General features: G+C 17.9%; 4 protein-coding genes across 4 annotated transcripts, besides 40 other annotated features; 3 read left to right on the plus strand and 1 right to left on the minus strand. All coding sequences in view use genetic code 6, as the record gives it.

Moving 5' to 3' along the window:
• The first annotated feature begins 134 nt into the window (after nt 1-134).
• Nucleotides 135-186: a microsatellite.
• Nucleotides 187-671: 485 nt separating this feature from the next.
• Nucleotides 672-712: a microsatellite.
• Nucleotides 713-2,004: 1,292 nt separating this feature from the next.
• Nucleotides 2,005-2,046: a microsatellite.
• Nucleotides 2,047-3,124: 1,078 nt separating this feature from the next.
• Nucleotides 3,125-3,162: a microsatellite.
• Nucleotides 3,163-5,294: 2,132 nt separating this feature from the next.
• Nucleotides 5,295-5,413: a microsatellite.
• Nucleotides 5,299-5,413: a microsatellite.
• Nucleotides 5,414-6,970: 1,557 nt separating this feature from the next.
• IMG5_124940 (hypothetical protein) lies at nt 6,971-8,506 on the plus strand (the record flags this gene model as incomplete). The annotated part of the gene is made up of 4 exons (XM_004032266.1): nt 6,971-7,121; nt 7,506-7,839; nt 7,921-7,979; nt 8,488-8,506. Exons 1-4 carry the CDS (start codon nt 7,030-7,032, stop codon nt 8,504-8,506), a joined length of 504 nt encoding a protein of 167 aa, XP_004032314.1. The 5' UTR covers nt 6,971-7,029.
• Nucleotides 8,507-9,119: 613 nt separating this feature from the next.
• Nucleotides 9,120-9,192: a microsatellite.
• Nucleotides 9,149-9,218: a microsatellite.
• A 779-nt stretch (nt 9,219-9,997) lies between these two features.
• Nucleotides 9,998-13,856, minus strand: IMG5_124950 (phospholipid-translocating p-type flippase family protein, putative; the record flags this gene model as incomplete). Its single annotated transcript, XM_004032267.1, has 9 exons — nt 9,998-10,364; nt 10,414-10,610; nt 10,652-11,926; nt 12,040-12,245; nt 12,304-12,546; nt 12,589-13,054; nt 13,102-13,263; nt 13,325-13,588; nt 13,641-13,856. The coding sequence occupies 9 exons, from the start codon at nt 13,854-13,856 to the stop codon at nt 9,998-10,000; spliced, it is 3,396 nt and encodes a 1,131-aa protein (XP_004032315.1).
• Nucleotides 11,943-12,005: a microsatellite.
• Nucleotides 11,943-12,011: a microsatellite.
• A 56-nt stretch (nt 13,857-13,912) lies between the features above and the next one.
• Nucleotides 13,913-13,947: a microsatellite.
• A 218-nt stretch (nt 13,948-14,165) lies between these two features.
• Nucleotides 14,166-14,199: a microsatellite.
• Nucleotides 14,200-14,208: 9 nt separating this feature from the next.
• Nucleotides 14,209-14,244: a microsatellite.
• Nucleotides 14,245-14,918: 674 nt separating this feature from the next.
• Nucleotides 14,919-14,957: a microsatellite.
• A 210-nt stretch (nt 14,958-15,167) lies between these two features.
• Nucleotides 15,168-15,227: a microsatellite.
• Nucleotides 15,192-15,250: a microsatellite.
• A 755-nt stretch (nt 15,251-16,005) lies between these two features.
• Nucleotides 16,006-16,047: a microsatellite.
• Nucleotides 16,008-16,061: a microsatellite.
• A 701-nt stretch (nt 16,062-16,762) lies between these two features.
• Nucleotides 16,763-16,848: a microsatellite.
• A 456-nt stretch (nt 16,849-17,304) lies between these two features.
• Nucleotides 17,305-17,344: a microsatellite.
• Nucleotides 17,345-20,170: 2,826 nt separating this feature from the next.
• Nucleotides 20,171-20,234: a microsatellite.
• Nucleotides 20,176-20,224: a microsatellite.
• Nucleotides 20,185-20,235: a microsatellite.
• Nucleotides 20,236-21,077: 842 nt separating this feature from the next.
• Nucleotides 21,078-21,643, plus strand: IMG5_124960 (hypothetical protein; the record flags this gene model as incomplete). Its single annotated transcript, XM_004032268.1, has 2 exons — nt 21,078-21,323; nt 21,374-21,643. 2 exons carry the CDS (start codon nt 21,078-21,080, stop codon nt 21,641-21,643), a joined length of 516 nt encoding a protein of 171 aa, XP_004032316.1.
• Nucleotides 21,644-21,883: 240 nt separating this feature from the next.
• Nucleotides 21,884-21,917: a microsatellite.
• Nucleotides 21,918-22,311: 394 nt separating this feature from the next.
• Nucleotides 22,312-22,406: a microsatellite.
• Nucleotides 22,334-22,448: a microsatellite.
• Nucleotides 22,334-22,469: a microsatellite.
• Nucleotides 22,347-22,469: a microsatellite.
• Nucleotides 22,387-22,469: a microsatellite.
• Nucleotides 22,387-22,471: a microsatellite.
• A 42-nt stretch (nt 22,472-22,513) lies between these two features.
• Nucleotides 22,514-22,573: a microsatellite.
• A 645-nt stretch (nt 22,574-23,218) lies between these two features.
• Nucleotides 23,219-23,273: a microsatellite.
• A 562-nt stretch (nt 23,274-23,835) lies between these two features.
• Nucleotides 23,836-27,474, plus strand: IMG5_124970 (hypothetical protein; the record flags this gene model as incomplete). The annotated part of the gene is made up of 6 exons (XM_004032269.1): nt 23,836-24,209; nt 24,252-24,574; nt 24,620-26,183; nt 26,364-26,565; nt 26,730-27,197; nt 27,449-27,474. The coding sequence occupies exons 1-6, from the start codon at nt 24,030-24,032 to the stop codon at nt 27,472-27,474; spliced, it is 2,763 nt and encodes a 920-aa protein (XP_004032317.1). The 5' UTR covers nt 23,836-24,029.
• Nucleotides 26,202-26,357: a microsatellite.
• Nucleotides 26,229-26,349: a microsatellite.
• Nucleotides 26,247-26,359: a microsatellite.
• Nucleotides 26,272-26,323: a microsatellite.
• Nucleotides 26,278-26,326: a microsatellite.
• Nucleotides 26,289-26,361: a microsatellite.
• Nucleotides 26,289-26,375: a microsatellite.
• Nucleotides 26,303-26,375: a microsatellite.
• Nucleotides 27,475-27,826: the final 352 nt, after the last annotated feature.

Raw genomic sequence — 27,826 nt, forward strand, 5'->3', positions numbered from 1 at the left:
TTAATTTGTTGTTTGCTAATTCTTTTCGTTTGCTCTTATTATTTAATTTTAATCATTATTATTTTCATCTGTTTTTATCCTTTTCTATCTTGCTGATTAACTTATTCTTATTTATTTTATTTTCATTTAAGAGATTTTTTAATTTTCTTTTTTTAATTTTTAATTTCTAATTTTTTTTTTAAATTTAATTAATATAAGTATTTTTGATTAAATAAAAGTTCCTTTTGTTTAATTTTAATAAAGTTTTAAAAATTTAAGATAATGTTATATTGTTGGTTATATAATTTATTAATAAAATGTATTATTTTTATATCTAAGTCATATAAAACTAATAATAACTAATAAATTAATGGCAAATTTTTGGTTATACTAAAAATCAGAATAATATATATTATGATAATACTAATCATTCCAAATTAGAAAATAAGAAATTTTTATAAAATTAATTTTGGTTAACTATTTTTTAATAATAGTATATTAAATAATTGGCTAAATATATAATTTTAAATATGTTAAATATTTTTTCGCAGATTGTTTTATATAATTAATTTTAAATTATATATTTAAATAAATGATCATAAAATTTTATATTACAAATTGTTTTCTAAACCATACTTAAATCAGTATTAAAATCAAAATAATATATGATTTAATAATTTTTAAAACACAAAATAATATTTATAATTAATATATATTTAATATAATATTATTTTATAACAACGAAAAAATTTATAAAATCCTTCAAAAATTTAACGAAAATTTTTGATATTATTTTTTTAGAAAAAGTTATTATTTCAAAAATAATAATAAAAAGAAAAAAATAAAGATTAAAAAAAACACATAAAAGAAATTATTTGAATTAAAATAATATTAAATTAATAAATAAAAAACTAATCCAAAATAAAATACATATAAAATAAAAAATTCATTGAAATCTATTATAATAAAACAAATGTAAAGCTTGTAATAAAATATATTATTTGCAACAGACTAATTATAGTTTATAAATAATAAACATTAAGATAAAACAGGTAATAAAAATATTTAAAAAAAAAATATTTAAATTAAATAAGGAATAAATAATAAATTTATAAAACAAAAACATTAAAAAAATGGAAGTTTATAATTAGATGAATAGTATTAAAAAAATATTTAATAATTTGTTTAAAAAGAGTTAATGTAAATGAATGCAAACTCTCCAAACTAATTGCAAACGTAATTTACTCCTTATACAAACAAAAACTTGCAATAAACAAACTAAGAAATTTCGCAAAGTGTTTTCAATAACAAATAAATATATCATTCCTACCGTTAACCATAAAGTAATTAATAGAAATATATATAAGAAAAAGAAGTGATATTTAATTAAAAGTAAATAAAAATTATTTTAAATTAATATAGTTTTTTAAAAAAAAAGTAAAATAAATAATAGAACAATATTTAATAGTGTCCATTAAAATAATGAATCAGATTAATCATTAAAACAATTTATCTAGAGTCTAAAATTAAGCTAATAACTAAGTAATTAAACAAAAATTGTTTTAAAAAATGATATTAATGATAAAAACTTTCTTAAAGTTAAGTATTAACCTTAAGATAATTCATTGAAAAGAATTCCTTATTTGCTATAAAAATTATAGCAATACTAATTATATAATGATGCTTAAACTGTATTACAAAATAAAACAAATTTATATTAAAATAAGCAAAACAAAGAAAAATAATAAATTTTAAATACTTCGATTAATAACAGCAACAACATGTATTTTAATTCTAATTTTATTAATAATATAAATAATTGTTCTTAATTTGTAAATAATAGTAATAAAGTAAAAAATGATAATAGTAGTAAAAAATATTTTATCGAAAATACTAATTTTGATAAAAGCAATCTTAATTTAATTAATATATCTTAGTTGAGTGATATTATTATTAATAATAATGAAGAAATAGAATTATTGGAAAATAATAATTGCAGAAATCATCCTTATAAGAAAGTATTTAATATATATATATATATATATATATATATATATATATATATATTTATTTAATAAGGCTATGTATACTATTTAAAATTCAAAAGCTATATAGAGCTTATATTGTACAAAATGTGCTAATTATTTATCGTCTTAAGATTTCAAAGTATGCTTATTAGAAGATAATTAACAGAATAATACTTAAAAATAAAGCTTTATATCGTCTTCAAAATAAAAGCAATCAGATTAATTTATAACAAATAGTTCTTAGCAAAAAATTAATTTACAAGAAGAAGAATTTACTAAAATAAAATAAACAAATAAATTATTAACAAACATATAAAAATATGGTTTTTTTTTTTTTAGAAAATAAATAAATATTAATAAAATTAAAAAAATAAAAGGTCCGAAATGGGAATAATTAAATCATGCATTAATAATAAAAAAAAAAGTTGTAAGTAATTTTTATGAAAAGTAGTTACAATAAATAGATGATTAATATAACAAATTAATATACTAATTAGAAAAAAGTAAAGAAATAAGCAAAATGTAAATAAATAATAGCAAATCATAATCAATACATATATATTAAAAGTGGGAGAAAGAAAGTAAAGAATACCTAACAGATTGCATTAATATATAAGCTGATATTTAAATGAACAAAAAAAATATTATCAACTCTATTGAAATGTAGGATTTTCTCGAAATTATGAATCATTATTAAGAAAAGCTTAATAAAATGATTACTTTTTACTCTAATATGGCTAATTAATGTATTAATTTAGTTAAAATTTAGTCGCCACAAACTTTTTAGCCACTTTTAGAATAAATTTTTCGTTTGATTTCTTTCAATTCGCCTTTAATAAATAAAAAATAGGGTTATTAAGTTAAAAAAAATCATTAAGAAGAGATAAAAAAAAATAGCTAAAGTGAAGTAGCCTGTTAATAACAATAAAATTATTGCAATTCACCAATAAAAAATTCTAATTAGAACCTAAAAAAATAAGAATAAAATAAGAAAGATATATACATAAGTTTTGGCAATAATAAAAATTGTTTGTAAAAAGCAATAAATTAAGCAAATAATATAAAATAAAATTTCTAAATATAAAAAGAGCAAGAATTTAGTTAATTTAGTACTCCTGAATTAAAATAAATAATAAAATTAAAAAAAAATGAAAATCCTTAAAATACTAGTGTAATTTCTAATAATGAAAGTATGAAAAATATAAAAAATGAAGAAGGTTTTGAAGAAGAAGAAGAAAAAAGCGCTTGCTTAAACGAAAAGAATGAAATATAAAACATTAATTTATTTAAATAATAAATTTTTAATATTTCGGGCAATAATTAAAAATAAGAAAGTAATTAAAACTTTAGTTAAATATTGATTAATAGCGATTATAAAAAAAATATAATAAAAAATAAAAATTATCATCATAAATCTGTTGATTAATATATTTAAGATGATAACTTTGAATTTAATAATAATTATAATTATTGTAAATAATATCATTATAATTAAAATTATAATTATAACAATTAATTAAATAATTTTGATTAAAATAAAAAAAATTAAAGTGTTTAAAATTGTTTTGATGATGATTATGATATTGTTATAACTAAAGACAATTGATATATCAATGTTTATTTTTAAATTAAAAAAATAATAATTTATATTACATATATCAATATATTTTATATATATTAATTAAATTTAACATTTAATATTATATTAATTTATAAAAAAAATATTTATAATAATTTTCTTATAATTAATTGCATTTAATTTTTTTTTATTTATAACATGCTTTTATATTTTGATTAAAATTTATTAGACAATCTATATACAACATAAATATTTATATTTGCGGTAAATCTATTAAAAATAAATATTTAATATTTTTAATAAAAAAAAGTTTTTAAAAAAATAATATGTTTTAATTTAGTGTTTTCTCACATGATTATTATACATTAAATCTTCCTAATCATCCCTAAAAGAATTTAGAATTAAATGCAGAATAATTTTATAAAGACTTTGAATTTTATGATTAAATTCTTGACAACAAAAACAAAAAAATATTTACTGCTCCTGTAATACGACTTTATGGCTCAACAAGTTCTGATCAAAAAGTTTGCTTACATGTTCATGGTGTATTTAATTTTATTAAATAATATTTTTATTTAAAAAAAAGTTTTTTCCTTATTTTTACATAAAAATAAATGAAATATGGGATTTGTTAAAAAATAATGGTTAAATATATATTTAGCATTGATGTTTATATATATTTTTTTAAAAAAAAAAGAATAGTTAGCTTCGTTTGTATAACTAATTGAAGAATAATATCATATAATTCATTCAGTAAGTGAAAAACAAAGAAATTATTTCACAAGCATATAACCTATAATATATAATTATGAAATATATTAAGCGAAAAATATATATGGGTATAGTAATACTAATGAGCCTTTTTTAAAAATATATTGTTATAATTAAAAATATATAAAAAATTTAGTTGAAATTTTAGAAAGCGGTTTAATAATGGATATTCGTTTTGTATTATATGAAGTAATTAATAATAAATAAAAATATAAAAAATTATACAAAGAGCCATTTTTCATATCTAATGAGATTTTATGCAGAATGTGAAATTTATGGTCTAATGTAAATAACATTGTAAAAATTCAGCATAAGATATAAAGATTAAAATTAATAAAATATAGGATATACAAATAACCATAATAATTATATATATAATTAAATGTTCAAATTATCTAAAATCCAATGGGAATTAGATGTGTACTATAAGGATATTTTAAACTATGTTCATGGTAAATAAGATGAAGAAGAATTAAAATAAAATCTTTATGGAATGAATGATTTTCCTATTATGTAAATTACAAAGTCCTTAAATATTCTTTGGGAAGAAGAATCGAAAATGTAAAAAGAGATTTTAAAAATAGAAGAAACCAAAGAAAAAAAAACTATTGATTTTTCTGAAAACATAAATAGTTAAAAAGGGGGCAATATATATTCTATTTGTTAAATGGAAAAAGTAAGTCTTAAGTTTGAAAAATATGTAAAAGATTATTTATAAAAATTTTAAATTTAAAGTCTAAAAGGAAATATTTAAATTTATGTAAACGAAAAAATTTAAAAAAATTATTGTTTTTATATAAAAAACTTAAATGATGACGCTTAAGTTTAAATGCAAAACAGAAAAAATGATTATATTCAAAGAAAAAAAGACTATTATTAATAGTTAAAATAAGGTCTAATTGATGAATTTAACTTTTAAAATACAGAATCTGAATCAGAAGAATAAGAATAAGAATTAGAATAAGAATTAGAGTAAGAATAAATATAAAAATAAGAATAAACATAAAAATAAGAATAAGATTAGGTATTAAAAACAAAATAAAAATAAGAATAAGAAAAAAGCCTAAAAAAAAAAAATGGCAAATATATAGAAAAAAATAATATTTAAATTTGGAGAGATCAATATACATCTTTTAAAAATAATCTTTTATTTATTATTTGCAATTTTTGCTTCTAACCTACTTGTATTTGTAAATGCTTTTTTATTCATAATTCTTTAAGTAATTCTTAAGCTTTTTTTCAAAAAAATTAATATTTTCAAAATGTATATTTATACAATAAAAAATGTCCTTAATTGTATGAATTTAATAAAACTTTCCCTACTAAAAACTAATTGTAATATTTTATTTTTTTAAATAAAATTTATAATAAAAAAATAGTGCTTTTTTTGAAAGATATGATGAACTCCTAGAATACTATAATATTAAAAAAGCTTAACCTAGTTTATAAATATGTTAGATTTTAGATAGCCATTACTTAAAGATTTAACCAAATAAATAATATTTTCTAAGTATTAAAAACGAATTAAAACTCCCTAATTATGCTAGAGTTTATATAACTTAAGATTATGAGGAAAATTAGTTTATGAAAGGGGCAGAAAAATAATACATCTATGCGAAAAAAGCTCCAAAAATAGTATTCGAAGTTAAAGACGAAATAAGGAAAATAAGGTCAAAAGAAATAGAGAAAAATTAATAATTAAATTTTCAATAAAGCATTATTTTTGAATAAAATATCACTATTTTAACGTTTGAAGTTTTTGCAAAAAGTTATTCTAATTTAAAACCTAAACATGAATAAGATTCTATATAATTTTTAGTTTATGTTATAAAAAATACTAAAAATAACTAGAAATTTTAAGGTTTTTATTTTTTAAATAAAAAATTATTATTTATAAAAATAGACTAAGGAATAATAATAACATCATAAAACTAATCAATTAATGAAATAAATTTATAGTTTGATTTATAAAAATCTGATTTTTAAACAACATATGTAGTTTAAGATGAAATAGAATTAATTAATACCTTTGTTCAAATAATTCATTAATATGACATAGATATAATTATAGGTTATGATACCGAAAGAAAATCCTTAGCTTATCTAACTAATAGGGCTTGGTAATAAAAAATAGATATAATGGATAAATTATCAAGATGCCCTTAATAAATAGAAAGAAACTACTAATAATTAAAAGAAAATATGGAAAAAAATTAAGTTTAAGTTGGATGGTATGCAAACTTTAAACCGAATTTGAATGCAAATGGAAGAATAATAATTAATTTATGGAGGATAGTAAAATTTGAAAAAAAATTTTAATGTTATGAATTAGAAAGTGTTCTTTTTTATTTATTAAGAATAAGAATTCCAATATTTTCAAACTCAGATTTAACCAAAATGTATGAAGATAACAAAAATAAATGTCATGTAGTAAAATATATGTTGTTAAGAGTTTTAAAAACAGTTATTATTTATGAAAAAATTAAAATTATTCAAAAATGTATTGAAGAAACAAAACTTTATGGTTATGATTTCGAATCTTCCGTATTATACATATATATTCTTTTAATAATATTCACTTTATTAAATTAAAAAAAAAAAAAGATTAACAAAGGATCTATATTTAGAGTTGAAGGTATTATTTATAGAGTTTCAAGGCATTTGAATTTCTTAATGATGAGTGGAAGTAAAAATAATGTAGTTGAATAAAAAATATTAGATACTATGCCTATTACACTTGAACCTGCAAAGATATTCTACCCTGAGTAAAAAAAAATATTTATTTGTTACTAGTTATAAAAAAATAGTCCAGTCATAGTTTTAGATTTTTAATCATTATATCCTTCTTTAATTGTTGCATATAATATGTGTTATTCTACTTGTATAGGAAATATAAATGAATTTTTGGATGAATAAGGAAATAAAAATTTAGGAATATAAAAAAAATGGTCTGTAGATTTTCCTGATTTACTTAAAAAATGCAATAATAATATAGAAGAAGTTAAAAAAAATATCTTCATAACAAAAAACTAAGTAGGATTTGTCAAAAGAAACATTAGAAAAGGTATTTTTCCTAGCGTTTTACATGAATTTTTAATGACAAGAATTCGAATAAAAAATAATTTGAAATAATATGAAAACTATAAAAGTATATTAGAAAATTTAATTTCTAGATAAAAATCTCTTAAGCTTTTTATGTGCGTCGTTTTTGGTTATACAGGAGCCACTACAAGTGGAAAAATGCCTTTAAGAGAATTTACGGACTCTATTGTTTCAACTGCTAAATATATTATGAATTAGGTTATTGAATTTATTAATTCTAATCAAAAATGGGATGCTAAGGTTAGTAAAAAAAGAAATTTACAATATTATAAAAAAAATCAATAAAAGGTTATATATGGTGATACTGATAGTGTGTTTGTTAATTTAAAAGGAAGATCAATGCAAGAAGCAGTAAAAATAGGGAAAGAAATATCAAAAGAAGTAACTAAACTTTATCCTTATCCAATAAAATTAAAATATGAGAAAGTTTATAAAGAATTAGTTTTACTTTCCAAAAAAAAGTACACAGGTAACTATATTGAAAATGAAGATGATCCTATTAAATTTGAAAGTAAAGGAATGTAAATTATTAGAAAAGATGGATGTCAGATTGTTGGAAAAATTCTAAACAAATGTTTACAAATACTTTTCTAAACTAAAAATTTAACTACTTTGAGAATTTATCTAAATAAAAAATGGCAAAAAATTATTAATGATTAAAATAATGCAACTGACTTTATTATTTCTAAATAATGTAGACTTTAAAATTATGTTAATACGTCAGCCCATGCAAAAGTCGCTTTAGATTTAATGAAAGAGGATCCTCAAAATAAACCTAAGCATGGAGAAATAATTAAATATTTTATTGTTAATAAAGAAAAAAAAAAAAAAAATGGAATTATAAAACTCTAAGAGTATTCAGTTTCTGTTAATGATTATATGGAAAATTACTAACATTCTCTTAATTATGATTATTATATTTAAAAATATATTAATCAAAATTTAAAAAAATTATTTTTCACTTTTGGAATTAATATTGATGTAAATTTATTTTTTTAGAAAAAAAATAATTAAAATATAAATAACTAGGATTGGTTTCATAATATGAAAAGTGAATATGTAAAACCTAATTTATTAAGCTTAAATAATAAAAAATATAATTAATTAAAAAATTACTATAATATTTAAACTTGTATAGTTTGTTTTGAAAAATCTAAATTTAACATATGTAATAAATGCCAATAAGATAAGCTTGCCCTTGCTTTTTTGTTAGATTAGAAATATAATAATAACATCTAATAATATATTAAATTTAAAAATATTTGCTAAAATTGCTCAGGTGTTGAAAATATTGAAAATTCCCCTAATTGTATACAAAGTGATTGTAAATACTTTTTTACTAAATAAATTGTAAAATAAAATATTGAGTATCTAAATCCTGTAATAAAAGAATGTTAAGAAAAATATTTTTATTGATATAAGAAAAATGCAATACATGCTTATATAAGTTTCATTTGATAATTAAATTAACAAGAAATAATTCATAATTTGATTTCATATTAATAGAATTTGAATAATCTCTTATTATTTTTTTTATTATAATAATTATAGTAAATATCTATATATTTTATACACAATTTTTTTATAATTTATTAATTTTTTTTTGTAAAATTAATAAAAATATTAATAAGGTGAGAAAAAATAATATCGCATTTATATTGATTAACAAAAAATTTATATAAATTAAAACAATAAACTATTAAAAATAAATTTTTAATAAAATATAAAAATAAAAAGTTTATAAAAGAAAAAAAGAAAAATTTGTTATATAATTAAATAATTAAAATTTTAAAAATAATAAATATTTTTTAAAATATGTTATTATTAATTTTATTTTATTTTATTTAAAAAAATTTTAATAATTATAAAAAAATATATCTATCCAATTTAATATATAAAAATGGGAAATTGTTGTTAGGCAGAAGTAACAAAAGAAATAAAATAAAGTGATATTTTAGAAACAAAAGAACAATTAAATACAAATTTTGAATCTGCAAAAAATATATAAACTCCACCAAATACAGAAAAATAAGAAATTAAAAAAAAAGTAAATTTAAAACTTGATTTAGAAAAACTTAATTAATAAAATTAAAATAATTGCGATGAATAATAACCTCCTTTATAAAAACGAAATAATTAAAAACATTCCTAAGATACTAAGGTAATAAATAACAAATTAAGATTAGAAGATACTGATAATTATCAACCTTATTAAGGACCTCCTGTTCCACGAAAACAATAATAAATTAGATTTGATGTTGATCTAAATAAAGAAAATAAATTTTTAAATGATTAAAATTGCAAAAAAATTTAATGAGGAAAATAAATATAAAATTTTAACAATAATTTTATTTTTTTAGAATTTTTATATTATATTTTTTTATATTTAGAAAAAAATGTAAATTTTATTTATTTTTATTTTGTTTCATTTTTCTGTCTTAAGTTTTGTATAATAAAATTATTCTTAATTCCATCCTTTGATTTTTTTTTTTTTAAAAAAAAATATAATAATTTACTATTCCATTATTCGAAAAAGTAATCAATAAACGAGGTTGCACCAATAGCTAAAATGTTTCCTAAATGGAAATAAGGAGTTTATAGTATTCTTTATAAAAAATAATTTTTAAATAACATAAATTATATAGATAAATTATTGTTTTTACTAAAGTATAATTCTATATATATTAGAAGTTTTAAACATAATATCAATAATTAATACTGTCCCTATATATACAACAATGGATCCAAAATTAAAAAATAAACTTGCAAAACTATGATCACTTGAAATAATAATAACTTTTATATTTGCATTTAAAACAGCTAAACTAAAAACCATAGTTCCACTTGACCAAAAATTCAAAGAGTAACCTTTTTAATTTCCAAAAGTATATTCTAAACTATAAAAACTAGTTTTTTTATAATTATAAATTTAAAAGTAAAATATATAAAATTTACCTAAAAAAACATATTATTACACTTTACCAAACTGCATTTAAAAACCAAGACCAAAATACGGTTCTGTTGAATAGAGAATCTAAATTTAAAAAAATTAAATACATTATTAAAAGTTAAAAAATACGCTTAATTCCTTATAAATAATAATTTTTCTTATTAGCAACAAGTACTTTATATTCATATTATTCATCAAAAACCTAATTTAAAAATATATTAAAATATAAAAAATATAAATTACTGCATAAATAATAATTGGAAGTGAAGCATAAACAACATTAAAAAGCTAATAAATATAACTATCATATAGAGTTTATCCAGAAAAAGCATTTTCGATTGCAAACCAAAACTAAGGAAGTACAAGAATAATATTTTTATAAAAATTAAAACAAACAAGTCTAGAATTTCTTCTATAAGATTCTCTACCATGATAAAACAATAAATTTCTTAAAATTTTGAATTCTCCAATAGAATAATCACTAGCCCTAGCAGCCTATTATCCTTCAACTCCATTAATTCCGATTCCTACATGAGCAGCACAAATCATATTAACATCATTAGCTCCATCACCAATCGCAAGTGTAGAAACATTACTTTTATTTTCTCTTACTAAAGTAACTATTTATTACTTTTATTAAGGAGAAACTCTACAGCAAAGTACTGCTGTGCAATAATTAGTTATTTAAATTAACAAATTTTTCAACTCGCCTTTTAATACATAGATAAGAGATTCTCCTGTTATAATAAATGCATTATTATAATTAAGTTATCCATTTTCATCTTTGTTTTATTAGATTTCGATTAGTGTTTTTTTAAGTTTATCTTCTATGTCCTGTGCGTTTTATTAGTCATTATACATTTCGAAATTTTTCTGTAGCTTTATTACATATTATTAAAGATCGTTTGATAATAGCTTGCAAGAAAAACCTATATTTATTGCAGTTTCTACTTTATCTCCTGTTAACACCCATACTTTTATACCTGCACATTTCAAAGAATGTATTGTTTCGCCAACTTTATCTTGAAGCTTATCTTCTATTGCCGTTGCGCCAACTAAAATAAGATCTTTTTCTAATAAAGCTTGTACTTATATCATATACTCTTCTCTATTTACTAAAGTTGTGCATGCTTCTTGATATTATTTTTACCATTAAGTGTATTCTTAAATAGGGATTTCTCTTTCACACAAAATTAATGTACGAAGACCAATATTACCATAATCATCCAAATTTTTTTCAGTTTCTTCAATTTTTTATGATTTTTATTTATCAATTAAAGCTAATAATACTGAATCAGCACCCTTACAAAATAAAAAAATTTTATTAGATTCGAGATCTTAAATTAATACTGATTAACGTTTTCGAGTAGAATCAAACTAAAATACATGAAGAAGTTTAACTTATTTATTTATTCCTTTAATTTAATAAAGAATATTCTATTCTTCATCGATTCCTTTAAATTCTACACCACAGTATTTAGCAAAATTAACCAAGGCTAATTCATCAGGAGAAGATGCCTTATTTAAAATTAAAATTTATTAATTATTTATTAATTATTTATTAATTATTTATTTATTTATTTATTTATTTATTTATATATTTTTTTTAATTTTTTTTTTTTTTTTTTTACATTATATATTTGTTCTTTTTCACCATTTTCATTTTTTATTTCTATTATTACTGTATGAGTTAATGCCAATATTTTTAGAGTTTTCAGTATATTTTAATACTCAGGATTATTTTTATCAGAAAAATTTTAAAAAAATTTATTATCTTTAAAATCTACATTTTTTACACTTGGAAATTTTTAAGCATCATATTCATTATTTGGTTGCTCTGTTGATTATGGCTCTCCTTATTTTCTTTTTATTTTATTTTTATTTTTTTTATTTACCATATGATATTCCATTTATAGATATTTTTTTAAATTCCATTATATTACATGTTAAAGTACCTGTTTTATCTGAAAAAACATATTCTATTTAACCCAATTCTTCGTTTAAGTTCGAACTTTGTACATTTGTTTGAGTTATTATTTCATCATCATTTTCATCTTTAAATTTATATATCATATATTAATCTTTTTGGATTATTATAGCTTATATAAATTTGACCATCTCAAGAGTAACAAGAAGCGCTATTTTTTTTTTTAAAATAAAAAATAATATTCTTAGATTACAAATTGGAACAAAATTATTAAAAATCAAAACCCAATTTCCAAACCTAACAAAAAAATTATAATAATCTTGACTTTCAAAAGAATTTAAATCAATTCCTAAATATCCTAAATCTTTTTTATTTTCTCTATAAAAAATCATATAATAAAGAGCTGCAAACATACAAATCCCAATTTAAACTATAAAAATAAATATTATCTATTAACCCATTGTATGTTCTAAATGACTTTTTTTTGCTCTTGCCTTGAATGAATTTTTCATTATTTTCGTGTCATGACCTGTATAACAAACTAATCCTAAAACCCATTTTGTATTTCTTAATTTACATCCTCTTAATATTATATTATTATTATCTATTGGAAAGTCATTTTCTTAGTTTGGTAAAACGCAAGTTCCAGCAAATTTATATAAAATTGGATTAGGTAGTTCATAAGAGAAAATACAATTTTTAGAATTTAAAGTTTAAGTCTTTGTTTAAATATATATTTGTTTTATTATATTTTTTAGAGTATTACATTTAATTTGGGACCATAATATTAATAAATGTCTTTTTAAGCATTTTTTTGTTTTAAATTTGTTTCGCCATCTAATGATTTTGTTTCAATATAACCCATTCCTTTTTTTTCTGATGTTGATAGTATTAATACATCTGCAGGAATAAATTCTTTATCTAAAATCTTAATAAAAAATAAAGTATATGTAATATTTATTTTTATAAATTTAAATACTTTTATGTACATACCAACTCTTATAAGTTACCATTCTAGTTAAATAAACTGTTGAATTTCTGGCTTCCATACTAGGACATGCCTCTTTTTTTTAATTTTATTGGGTTTTATACTTTTTTACTTTATTTTCCTCATTATCTGATTTTTTTCTTTTATAATCTTCGTAAAAATCTTTGGAAGCTGTAATTGCTAAAATTACTGTTAAAGGCAAAAAAATAGTTGGCACACCATCAGAAATAGAAATTTAAGGAATAATTTAACAAAATCCTGCTATCTTTTTTTTTTTTAATAATTTTATTATTTATCTTAAAGAATAAAATTTATACTAAAAAATATAGGTTTGCTATTTTGGAAAACTATTCAATTAAATTTTTTGGAAGAAAATTATAAAAAGTGTATTTGCTTGTTTAAATTGAATTATCCGGAAGTTATAAATCAAATCTTTAAGAAGTTATTTTTCTGTTTTTAACACGGTCAGCATTTTTACGATTTAATTTATTTTAATATTCATAATCTTAACCAAATTTTTATTAATTTGACATATTGCAAATTTGTTAAATTATAAAAATATAAGTAATTAATTTTATATATTAATTAAAAATTTCATATAAATATGAAATTTAATATATATATTTTTTTTTAAATGATTTTTATAAAATATCAATTAAATTTTTTTTTCTTTTAAAACATAGTTGAATAAAAATATTTTAGATAAATGATTATTACCATTTTTTTTGATTAAGTTTTTTTTAAAAAATAGAGAAAATAAACCCTGCTAAAAAGTAGTATATATTTTTATGTTCATTTTTTTATGAAACTTTTTTTCAGATAAATTGTAAATAAATAATTTATATATAATAATATTAATTATAAAATAAAATTAATACATAAAAAAATAAAAATTATTATATTAATAAATATAATTATATTTTTATCATAAATAAAAGATCAATATTCCTAAATTTTCATCTCTGTAATCTTTAGCAAATTATGTTTAACTAACTTCTTCATATTTATATTTTAATTTAATTTAATTAATAATTTATAATTCAGAATTTTTTCTTATGATGTAAGCAATAAAAAATACTACATTGGTACTAATTTATGATATATATTCAATAGTTTCTAATAAAAGCAAACTATTTGAATCATCGTACATTAAATCACTTCCAATAATAAATTCAAATTAGCCATATTTATTTAGTAAATCCAAAAATTAACCTTTATTTTATTTACCCCAACTTAAAGTTTCATTAAAAACTTTAGTTTACTCAATTTAATCTCTATTTATGTTTATATTTTCTATTAAAATTTATTAATTTTATTATTAATCTGTTAGTACAATTAAACTGGGATTAAAACTTAGCATTGAAAAGCCAGAATATCCTGTACCTGAGCCTAATTCAAGAATTTTTTTATTTTCAATTTTGTATTTATTTTATATTTCTAGAAAATTATTCTATATATAATGACAAAACAATAATCCTGCATCCCAAACTGTACCTGAATGACTATAATCAAGAGATTATTTAATTTGAAATATTTTTGAATTTATTTAAATTTATCTATTCAACATTAATTTTATATATATATGTATAAAAATTTATTAAAGATTAAAAAATAATATTAAAATAAATAAAATACAAGAAAAATAAAATATAAATAAATATATTTTATAATATTAAATAAATAAAAAAAAATAGAAATAATATAATATAAGAAATAAATCGCAAATTTATATTAATATAGTATTTTGCTATTCAATATTTTTAATTCTTGAAATATTATTATAGTAACTATTATTTATTAAAAATAAAAATAATATTAAAATAATTTTAATTAAGTAATTTTAAAATAAATTATACTATAAATAATAAATATATATATATATATATTAAATATATATATAAATATTTAAAAATATTTATATATATATTTTAAAAATTCATACATATTAATTTTTTTTTTATAATTATATTATATTTATCATTTTTATTTAGTATATATATTTTTTTTTTAGGGTAAAATAATAATCTTTTTTTTTACTTTTATATATTTTTCCTTTTTTTGTAATTATTTTCATTTTTTTTTTAATTTAAATAATTTATTTAAATATTTTTATTTTTTTTGATCTTTATATTAGAAAAAGTTATAAATAATAATTATTCTTCTTTTTATGTAATTTTATCCTATTAAATAATGTTCTTACTATATATTATTTTTATTTTTTAAATAATCTTTTTTATTAAAGTTAATAGTTTTTTAATTAATTTTATTTCTTTTTATAAATAATAATAAATTACCTTAATTTTTCATTTCAATTATTATTATTTACTATATATGATTAATTTCTTTTTAATATTTTTTTTATTTTTCTAATTTTTTAACCTTCATTCATTAATCAAAAAATTATATTAATATTAATTTTTTATTAATCTTTTATTTTTGTCTTAATTTATTTAAAAAATACATAAATAATAATAATTAAACTAATTCCCCTATTTACTATATTCAACTTAATATATTATATACACTTTATATTTTATTTTTTTTAAATAATGTTTAAGAATTATTTTATTTAAATAAAGTTTAAAAGGAAATACTATTTTTTTATTTTATATTTTTTTTTAAAAAAAAAAACGGAAAAAAATATACATTATAAATCATTTTTTTTATTTTTATAACTATTTTATAAAATATATAAAATAATAAAAACTAAAAATAATAAAATAACAAATAAAAAAAATGAGTGTATCAAAACCACGAAAACAGAAGCATCGTTTCGCAAATATGGAAAATGAAAAAGACATGTAAAGGAAAATTTACGAAGAGACATTAAAAAGAAAAAGATTAATTAAATTTTGAATTTTAAAAAATGGAAGAAATAAGTAAATATGAAGCTTAGTCAATTTAATCAAAAAATGAAATAAAATTTAAAAATGAGTTTGACAGAATAATAAATTTTAAAAATAAAAAAGAAAAATAATTAAGTGATTTAAACATAAATCTCTTACAAATCACAGAAATTAATTAAATTTAGTAGCCTCTTCCTGAAGGATAAAGCCTTTTTAATGCAAATAGTAATAGAATGAATAATTTATCTTCTATTTTTAGTAAAAAATATTATAAATCAGAAGGTGTTTAAACTATTTCTTCAACTTAAGCAAAAGATAGAATTTCATTAAATGACTATATAAAATATTTACAGGAAGAAATTTAAATTGCTGATAATAACTTTCTTAATGAATAGTAGAGAAATCAGTAATTGATGTAAGCTTAATAAGAAATATTCAAAACTACTTAAAAATTTAAAATGGAATTTAATGATTTAGAATTTCTTAATTATACGGCAGAAAGAAGATTTCATGATATAGAGGCTATAAATTACAAAGCAAAAGAAAAAAAGACAGGAGTTTTAAGAACTTTGAACTAAGTGAAAATTAGTAATTATATTATATATACTATATATATATATATATAATATAATATATATATATATATATATATATATATATATATATATATATTATATATTTATTTTTTTAAACAATTTAAGAATTTAAATGAATATAAATAAATTGGTAATAAATTTAAAGATAAATAGTTTTTAAGAATGAAAAATGAAGAAAAACTCAAAAAAACTGCTGAAGAAATATTATCTCATGAAATGATGAGAAGGGACGAAATGGAAAAAGAAAATGAATAATTAGTGTAGATTATAAGTTTAGAAGATATCAAATAATAAAATATTATAAATTAAAGAATGCAAACCAAATATATTATTAAATATATTTAAGCATTTATGTAGTTAGAGTCGCTCTTTTTATAAGGAGATGTGAAAGAATAAGAAATTTAATAAATTTATTAACATAATTTATTACATCAGTATGATTTTATATTATTTTAATGTTTTAGTTTATATTTAAAATAAAATTAGCGATGACTCATATTTTAATTTAGAAAGTAGAAAATTATAATAAAATGAATTAGAATAATAAGAATAGGAAATAAATAATAATATAGCAAATAATAGAAACTTTATGATTGAATAAATTGAAATGTAATATACATAAATAAATAAATAAATAAAGTAATAAAAAAAAAAGGTTTTTTGGATAGCATCCTATTGGAATTAATAAATTAATTGAGTAGTTATTCAGTTTATATAATAATTATTCATATGTGTAGGAAAATTTAAAACAAAGACATAGTATTTTACTAGAAAATAAAAGTAAAAAACAAGGAGAATATAAATAAATTTAATAAGAATTATAATAATTGTAGGAAAAAAATAAATACGTATAATAAATGGAAGAAGATAAAAGTTTTGAAAAAGAATTCTTAAATAAAAAAGATGCAATTGATACAGGAATTATAATATTAAATGAAGAAAGTGACTAAAATTAATAATAATAAAAAGTAACTACTGTGAATATAATAAATAACGATGAAAACTTATTAGAAAGTTAAAAACTTTTAACAAAAATCTAAAAAAATTAGAATTTTTTATTTCATTTCTTTTACAATTTCTGCGAAAGTATAAATAGACTAGGTTAAATAATTTTCTAAATTAATAGCTTTTCAGAAAACATATGTCCTATTGAAATAAATTTAACTACAAAAGAAATACTTTAATATATATAAGAGATCTGGTAAGGCTAATTTAATGATAGATCAATAAATATAAAAAAATCACTTATTAATAATAATCTAAAGAGCGTAACAAAAATGAGTACAAAATAAAAAATTATAATATATATATAAATATATAATTTATTAAATGTAAAGATACGATAGATATTTAAAATGGAAATATAAATGATAACTAATATTTTTAAAATATTAAAACAGACAAGTATTCAGAATAGGAAATTAGTTAACTTTTTGAAGATATATTTGAAAAGAAATGTTATGAAAATAAAAGATTTTTCTAATAAATAAAAAATGAAAGATTAGTATGGTTTTTTTGTAACAATAATATCATTAAAAATTACTTAAATGAATAAAAAAGAAACTTTGAAACTTTTAATGAACAAATGTTGGCTGTATTTCATAATTTTGAAAATCTAAAAGATAAAGGACTTTAAATTTTTGAAAAAAGGCTAGAAACAATAATGAATTATACAATTAAATTATTAAATTTAATTTAAGAAAGTGGATATGATGCTTTAAAAGTAAAATAAAATTAATAATATTTAATTAATTATTTAAAACATTTTTTTTATTTTATTTTTAATTAATTTAATTTAGATAATCAAAGAAAACTATGCAGATTATAATGTTAATAGAATAGATGGAATTAATAACCTAAGGGAAAGTGAAGATATTAAAGAAACAAGAAACAGAATAACTTAAAGAATTTAGAATTACTTTTGTAATTATGAACCACTGTTAGAAGATTAAATAATATTAAGAAAAGAAGAATAAATAGGTATTTAATTAAATAATACAGAATAAAATTAAGTTTAAATTGAAGCCAATTAAAATAAAACAAACTAAGAAAAAGAATAAGATTAAATATTTTTATTAATAGAATATATAAAAAAAACTAAAAACAATGCATTTTTACTTCTTTAATAATAAAAAAAGCAATAAGTATTAGAAGCAAAAAAATTTAAGTTAAAAAATAGAAAATAAAATCATAACAGTTAAATGAGCAGTCAAAATTCAAAATAAATGTCTCAGAATTCTTTGATAATAAATACAAATGATTTAGACAAATTAAATTAATAGTAAAAGTAGGCATCATAATAACAATACTAGTAATAAAACTAAAATAATTAATAGTAGATATAAACTAATTTATAAAATTAAATAAGCAAAGAACCTGAAAATTTATTAAATTTAGAAAAAAGATAAGTACCAAATCAATATGATGTAGGTATTAGAAAGTTAAACTAAAACGAAGAAAAGTAAATAGCCATAGAGAGAGAAAAAGTGCATAACTTAGTAAAACAAAAATATTCATAATAATTAAAAAAATAATTGCTTCTTGAATAACAATTAAATAACAAATTTTTTGTTTCTTAAAAAATTTCTGATATTAATAAAAGGTTAAATGAAAATATTTAAGAACCCACTAAATAAAAAATTTTAAGGAACTTTTCAGATAATTAAACTGTCTTATCTAAAGTTGACAGAATGGATAAATTTATTGGAACTATTGGGCCTAAAATTCTAAATAACATTCAAAATGAAAAGGAAAGTATGATTAGAGAATTAAGAGGGCAATTATATAAATAAGATTAAAACTATTTAAAATCTAACTAATCTTACATATAAAGAAAACTTGCAGTATAATAATAATTATCAAATATTTAAGAAAACTAATTGTAATAATCAATATAAGCCCAAAGATAAAAAGAAAGACTTGCTGTTTTATAAAAAATCAATAGTACAACAAAACATTCAATCCATAGTTTTAATACTTTAGATACTAGATCTAGAACATTGTATTCAAAAACAAGAAAAAATAGGTAATAATAACTATAAGGAGGATAAATTAAAATATAAAACGATTTTTTTTCTTATGAAAACAGTGAATATTTCTATGGTCCTTATTCAGCTTCTAATATGAAATTCTATAATAGATATACTATGCCTGAAAGTGAACTTTTCTTTGATAATATTCTTAAAAGAGGACAAGATATTAGACCTTTAACTTAATAAAACTAAGGTAGAATTAATAAATATTTTATGGATAATAACATTAATGGTAGAAATTTTACTCCTAATGATTAAAGATATACTAAAACCGCGGAAGGTGGTAAAAGAAAACTTTTCTATTAATAATAAAAATAATGAAATTTTTTTATTTATTTGATATTAAAAGGGTTTATTTAAAGAAAAATTTCAGATAAATAAATTAAGATATTTTTTATTTATTAAATAAATATATATTTTTTTTATTGTAATAAATATCTGCTAAATTAAATTTAAATTTAATATACTTTAAGCTTTATTCATATTTTTTAAATATATTTTATAAATAAATGCAATATGTTTGGATATAAATTTTGCTAAAATATATTAATTTAGCAAGCATATTTAAAAAAATAATAAATTTATTATTTAATTTTTTTTAGATATTTCCTTTGTTTTTTTTTTAAAAATAGAAAATAAATTTATAAATAATAATATTACAAACATTAAAAGAGATACAAAATGAATTAAAAATAAAAAGTTTACAAAGGGAAATACTTAAAAATAAAAATAATAAATGAAGGCTCTTTTGGAAAAATTTTGTTATGTGAATATGTTGATAATAAAGGTTAATATTGTGTTTTAAAAAAATATAAATTGAATTAAACGGAAGTAAATTATAAAAAATATTTCTAATTTAATATAAAAAATAATAGATAGATGAAAATTCAATAAAAGAAATTTATTATATAAATAAAATAAATCATGAAAATATTATAAAAGTAATAATTATAATCCATTTATTATTTATTAAAAATATACATTTTTAGTCATATGATATCTTCAAATTAAAAAAATCTTACAATTAATAAAATTATTTTGAACAACTTTACATGCATTTACCTTTATACATAGATTTGTCAGAAATAAGAAGAGATTAATTATCTGTTAGTGCAAAAAAATAAATAATAAAATAATTAGCAAAAGGAATAAAGTATCTTCATGATAATAAAATTATTCACCGTGTAATAAATAATATAAATTATTAATTAAAAATAATAAAGGACATTAAACCAAATAATATATTTCTTGATGAAAATGGCACAATAAAATTAGGTGATATGGGTATTTCAAGACCTTTTCCAAATTCAGTTAATGAATAATTAACAGGAAATATGATAACAAGACTTTATAGACCTCCTGAAATATTATTTGGAAGTAAGCATTATAATTAATCAGTTGATATGTGGTCTTTTGGATGTACAATTGCAGAACTTTTCTTAAGTTAAAATAAAAAACATTTTTTTCATGCTAATAGTGAAATAGAATAATTATGTGTTATTTTTTAAATTAGAGGTGCAGCTAATGTATACTTACTTTTTTTATTTTATTTTCTTATTCTTTTTTAAATAAATAGGAATCCAACTGGACTGATTGTACAAAACTATCTTTATATATGGATTTTTAAGATTTATAAGCTTAAGATTTGTAAGAGTTAATACCTAATGCTCCTAAGGAATGTATTTAAATTATTGATTAATTACTTTAATTAGATCCTAAAAAAAGATCAGATATTAATAAGGTTATATATTATATTTTTTAAAAAAAATAGTTTTATATTTTTTTTTTAAGATTTTAGAGAATTAATGGCTAAATGAAAATGAAGAAGAAGGGATAAATAAATTGAAAGAATTCTGTAAAGAAGAATACAAATTTATATTACAGAAATTATTGAATGTAAAGTAAGATAAAGATTTATGATTTGACATTATTACTATTTTTATTTTACTATAAAAATTTATATATTTTGAAAATAATAAAAAAAATATTTATTATTTATCACATATATATATTTTATTTAAAATTAATTAATTAATTAAAAAAATATTAAATTTATTTTTATTAAAGTTTATTGTAAAATAACTATAACATTAAAAAAATAAAAACAATAAAAAAATAAAGCTAATTATTTAATAAAATATTATATTTATTAGAAAATAATAATTTAAAAATAAAAATTGATGATATTTATCTTTTTAAAAAGGTTATATTTTATTAAAGCCAAATAAATAGTCAAGTCAATAAAAATTTTAATATAAAATGAAATAACATGAAAATCTATATAAAATCAAAAAATTTAAGAAATACCTATCATAAAAAAAAAATGTAAGTATAAATAAAAGAGGCTAAAAGATATACATATATTAAAAAATAATTATTAACAATAGTTAATAAAAATCAAAGTTTTCTTATATAAAAGAAAACATAATAAAAAAATAAAAGAATAAATTTAAAAATGTATAATGATAAATGTAAAAAAATAGATTTATATTGTAAATCAAAAACAAAATTGGTATAAAAAAAATTGTAAATGATTAAAAAAAATATATAAAATGAAATAAAAAAATGAAAATAATAAAAACTATAATTAAATATAATAAAAAAAATAAAATAAAAAAAAATATATATAAAAATAATATTAATAAATAAAAAAATTAATAAATAAAATATAAAAGAAAGTATTATTTTAAATTAAAGAAGTAAAGATTCAAAAAAAAATAATAATAATAATAATAATAATAATAATAATAATAATAATAATATTCCTAATAATAATTTTTTTATAACATTAATAAAGATCCTTATTATATTAATAAAAATTATTTTTATAATAGTATTCTTAATAGTAATAATTTCACTGTATAAATAATAATACCAAAATAATATTATTTAATATTTATATAAAAAGTAAAAATAATATAAATTCGATATTTTAAAATTATTTTGTTACTTTTAATTTCATATATAGCTTTTGCAATTAAAGAAATTCAATTAAAAATACATTACCGAACTAAAAAAATATTTTTTTGTTTATAAAATTAGTAAATATCTAATTAAATTTTTTTTAATAAAATAAATTTAAAATTATAAAAAAAGATATTTAATAATTTTTAATTAATTATCATTATAAATATACTTTAAATAATAATTGCAAAAATTATTTATTTTTAAATAAAATAAAATAAGTAATCTCACGTTGTAATTATTTTAATAAAGATTTTATTATAATAAAAACAAAATTAAATATATAAATAAATTATTAAATTTATAAATTATAATATTCAATTAATATTATTAATTTCTTATTTAAAAAAAATATATAATGATAAAATTATGACTTTTTTTTTTAGATTAAAATTTTATTTATGGTTTAAGTTTATACATTTTAATATTAAATTAATAAAATATGTTTTATATAAATAAATTAAATATATTATTAATTATTAAAATTAAAATTAATATTAATTCATTTAAAACATTAACTAAATATTAAATACTATTTCTTTATAAAAATAATTGATATTATATTAAATATCATAATAAATAAGATTTATTATTAAAATAATTCTAATAACGATAATAATTAAATATTAATAATTTGAAATAATTTTTCCATATTTAGAAATTAATTTAGGAATATAATTTAAGAACTATTTATTTCTTTTAATGGCGAATAATATAATTATAAAAGTTATGATAAGACTTTTAATAATACTTTTTAAATCATAATTATAATAGACTTATGAAGTTTAAAAATTTTGAAAATTATTGAAATACATTAATTTAAGAAATAATTAAAAACATAATATTTATTTATTTTCAAACTACTTTTTTTTATATAAGTTACAAAAAAAAATTAAATATAATTTATTTAAGATAAAAAATTAAATATTTATCATATATAATAAAATGTCAGGAATTGGTTAATCTAACTTATATAATATTTAAGAAAACAACCAAAAGTAAACATAAAATAGCAAGCTTAACTTATAAATGGTAAATAAAAATAAAAAAAATTCGAGAAAAAATAATAATAAAAGACACCAAGTTAATTAGTACAACGTTAATTAAAAGGGAATATATTAGATGAATTTTTCAAAAAGCCCTAAATAAAGAAATTTTAGAATTTAGCAGACTATTCAATATATACATAGAGTGACGTTTTAATAGACGAACCATTATTCGAACCCATTCCTCCTTTAATATAATTTATTGATTATGAACCTTTACAAATGAAAGAAAAAATATTTAAACTACGAAATAAAGATAAGGTAGCAAGAAGGGTTAAAATAATATAACCTGATTCTCGTTTATTTTAAGTTATTCCTGCTCTTTCAAATTAATCATTAGGCTAAAGTTAAATTTCAAATTAAAAATAAACAGAAACAGAAAAAAAATATATTGGAAATAAAGTAATTTTTTTTTTGTTAGAAAAAATAAAAAAATAAAAAAAGATTGCTCCTGGTATGGAAGCTAGCTTCATAATAAAATTTTCTCCTGAAGCTAAAATTGACTATCATTATGACCTTATTGTTGTTACTGAAAGAGAAGAATTTATAATTCCTATTTATGCTATTGGAAAAAGAGCGATGATAGAATTTCCAGATATACTTGATTTCGGATAATGCCCTGTAAAATACTTAACTGAAAAGCCAATAATAATCAGAAATGTAGGTGAAAAAGCAACGAAATGGTCTTTGACATTACCTTCTGAATTTGAAGTGGATAAAAAAGAAGGAGTATTAGAATATGAGAAAAATGAATAAATAGTTTTAAAGTATTTTTTTAAATGAATTTTTTTATTATTTTTTTTAAATCTTAGATTTTTTCCAAAAGAAACATAGCTTTATAAAAATAAAGGTATTTTAGAATATGATAATTTGAAGGCTTTTTTTAGTTTAAAAGCAGATGTTTAAAACCATTTAGTATATTTTTCTACAAATTCAATTTCTTTAGAAGAATCTTACATAGGATTAAGAAGCTAAGGAACTGTTAAGATTTTTAATAAATCACCAGTAAAAATAGATTTTGAATGGAGAACTTTTTAATCAGAAAATGAAGAAATGGAAAAAAAAGGAAGGTTAAGATTATAATTAGAAGAAGAAGAAGCTGAAGAAAAAATGCTCTTAAAAGAAATTGTAAACAATGAAAAAATTCAAGATGAAGAAATGGAATTTATGGATAATGAAGGCGATTCAGAGGATGATCAAGAAGATGAAAAAACTATTATTGAAAAAATTCAAAAAAAAGCAAATTTAATGTTAACTAGGAAATATAAAGATATACATAAGGCAATTGATGATGATCTTTTATTATTTTAAGATGATATTTTTTCTATTTAGCCTATTTCAGGATCCATTTGGCCAAATTCAGAAATAACTATTACAGTAACGTTTAGTCCTTAAGGATAACATTCATACCGTACATTTGCATATTGTAATATTTCTTGTAAATAATAAAGGCTGGAGTTGGAATTATAAGGTGATGGAATTGGTCCTAAAGCAGAACTTAACTAAAATGAAATTAATTTAGGAGATCCTTATGTAAATGAAGAAGTAAATTTAATTATTAATATAGAAAACAAAGGAGATATTGATTGTAAATTTGATCTTTTGCCAAATGAAAGACATTTTGGTAAAATGTTTAAATTTTTTCCAGAAAACGGATTGTTGAAAGTTAGCGAAAAAAAAGATATTAAAATAACTTTCTGTAGTTCAAAACCTGGAGAATTTAAAGAGACGTTTAAATGGAGATTACATGGATCCAATGATTTTCTTTAAGTTCTATTTATCGGACATATTAGAGCTCCTTAATTTGAATTTGACAAAGAATATATAGATTTCGGAAAAGTCTCATTCAATTTTCCCTAAGAATAAAGACTAAAATTAACTAATAAATCTACTGTGCCTTTCGATTATGTGTTGAGAATTCCTGGAGAAAATGGGCATGAAAAAGAATTTACAATTGAAAAAAGTTAAGGAAACATAAAATCTGGAGAAACTATTGAAAATGTGATTGTATTTATTCCAAAATATACTAAAAGTTATGATATGGTTCTAACAATCGATATTAAAGGAGTTGCTTAAGATATGAAATGTTTAAGTATTAAAGCAGAATCAGAGGTGCCTTAGGTAGAAATAATTCCTTAAGACAAGTTGGATTTTGGAGAAATTTTCCTAAAACATTCTGATGTGAAAGAAGTACAACTTATTAATAATTCTTTGTTAAAAGCTAAATTTGAAGTTTAAGAATAAAAAAAAGAAAGTATGATTATTGCTAAATATGAAGCGTTCCCTCCATCAGGAATTATTTAGCCAGGAAAAGAAACTACTATTAAAATCAAACTTACTACTAATACTTTAGGAGATATTTCACTACCTTTAGGAGTATTTTTTTTAAATTTTTTTTCTTTTCTTTAAATTATAAATTTTTTATATTATTTTTAATAATTTATATTATTTATTTATTTTGTTGTTTTTATTTTATTTTAAATTATATTTTTTTATATTATATTATATTATATTTTATAATTTTTTATTATTATTATTTTATTTTTTTTATTATAGATTATTATTATTGGAAGTAATAATAATTTACCTTACTTTATTAATATTGCTGCTTCCTCTATTGGTCCTAAAGTTGAAGCATAAAATTCGATTAAAGAAATTGATTTGGATCAGTAAATGTTTTATAAGACTATATTTAGAAAATTACAATAACTAATAAATCTTTAATTTAAGCTGACTTTAGAGCTTTACAAAGAACAAAGTATAATATTTTAAATTTTTTATAAATATTACTTAATTAGATTTCTATATTTAAACCATTATAAAAACATGGAATTTTACAACCTTAAGAATCTTTAGAAGTACCAATATTATGCAATGCAGACGATGCATCAAAGTTTTAAGATATTTTACATTTTATAATAGAAGATGGAACAGATATAGACATAGTATTAAAAGCAAAAGGTATAGGAAAGACAATATTTTGTGATATGGATTTAAGTTTATTAGATTTCTAAACCGTTTATACTTTTAAAAAACACATAATAGAAGTATTTATATAAAATAAAGGAAGAAAATAACAAAAGCTAACATGGGTAAGAAGAGCTGAAAAAAAAAAAGCAGTTGAAGATAATTTGAAAAAAAGTTCTTTAATTGATAATAATAATTAAACAGCAGAAGAAACTGTTTTTAGCATAGTTCCTGATAATGTAGTTCTTCCTGCAAAACATGGAATTATTTTTCAATTTAGAGGCTACTCTACAAAATCAGGATTAATTCCTGAGTAATTTGTATTAAACACTATTGTTGGAAACGAAAGAAAATCATATGAAGTTTATTCAACTACTATATAAGGAGATTTTATTAAGCCAAGTTTAAAATTTAGCGAAAAGAGTATTTATTTTAAATATAAATGGGAACAAAATATCCCTTTTTAGAATATAACGAAATCTTTGAATATAACTTGCATTTCTTAGCTAAAAACATAATTTATTGTGAAAGTTGAACCCCCATTTTCTATTGATAAATAATAATTTGAACTTAATTATGGAGAAAGTGCCGAAATTAAAGTTTAATTTGATCCTAGTTTAAAAATAGACAGAATTTCTGGATTTTAAAAAGGAAAACTCATTTTTATACATTAGGAACATCCTCATAAAGATACTATTGAACTCATAGGTGAATTATGTTTTCCAAATATAAAACTAGAATAAAATGTCGTTAATTTTGGCTCTATTTTAAACGAAACTTAAAAGAAAATAATATTAAGTATGTGTAATTTGTCAGAAATGAATATTAACTACTAATGGAGTTTTATAGAAGAATAAATTATTGATTAAGGTTCTAGCTAAAGTATAAATAAGAGAGTTCCTATAAATGAAGTGTTTGATATTTTACCTTTGTCTGGCCACTTAGAAAGCGGTGAAATTGAAAATGTGTAATTCATATATAATTCATTTGGGGGTTAGAAATACAAAACAATCGCAATTTGTAATGTAGAAGGCGGGCCAAAATATGAAATA

The sequence above is a fragment of the Ichthyophthirius multifiliis genome (assembly GCF_000220395.1).
Source record: "Ichthyophthirius multifiliis unplaced genomic scaffold scaff_1120509250986, whole genome shotgun sequence".
Taxonomy (NCBI): domain Eukaryota; phylum Ciliophora; class Oligohymenophorea; order Hymenostomatida; genus Ichthyophthirius; species Ichthyophthirius multifiliis.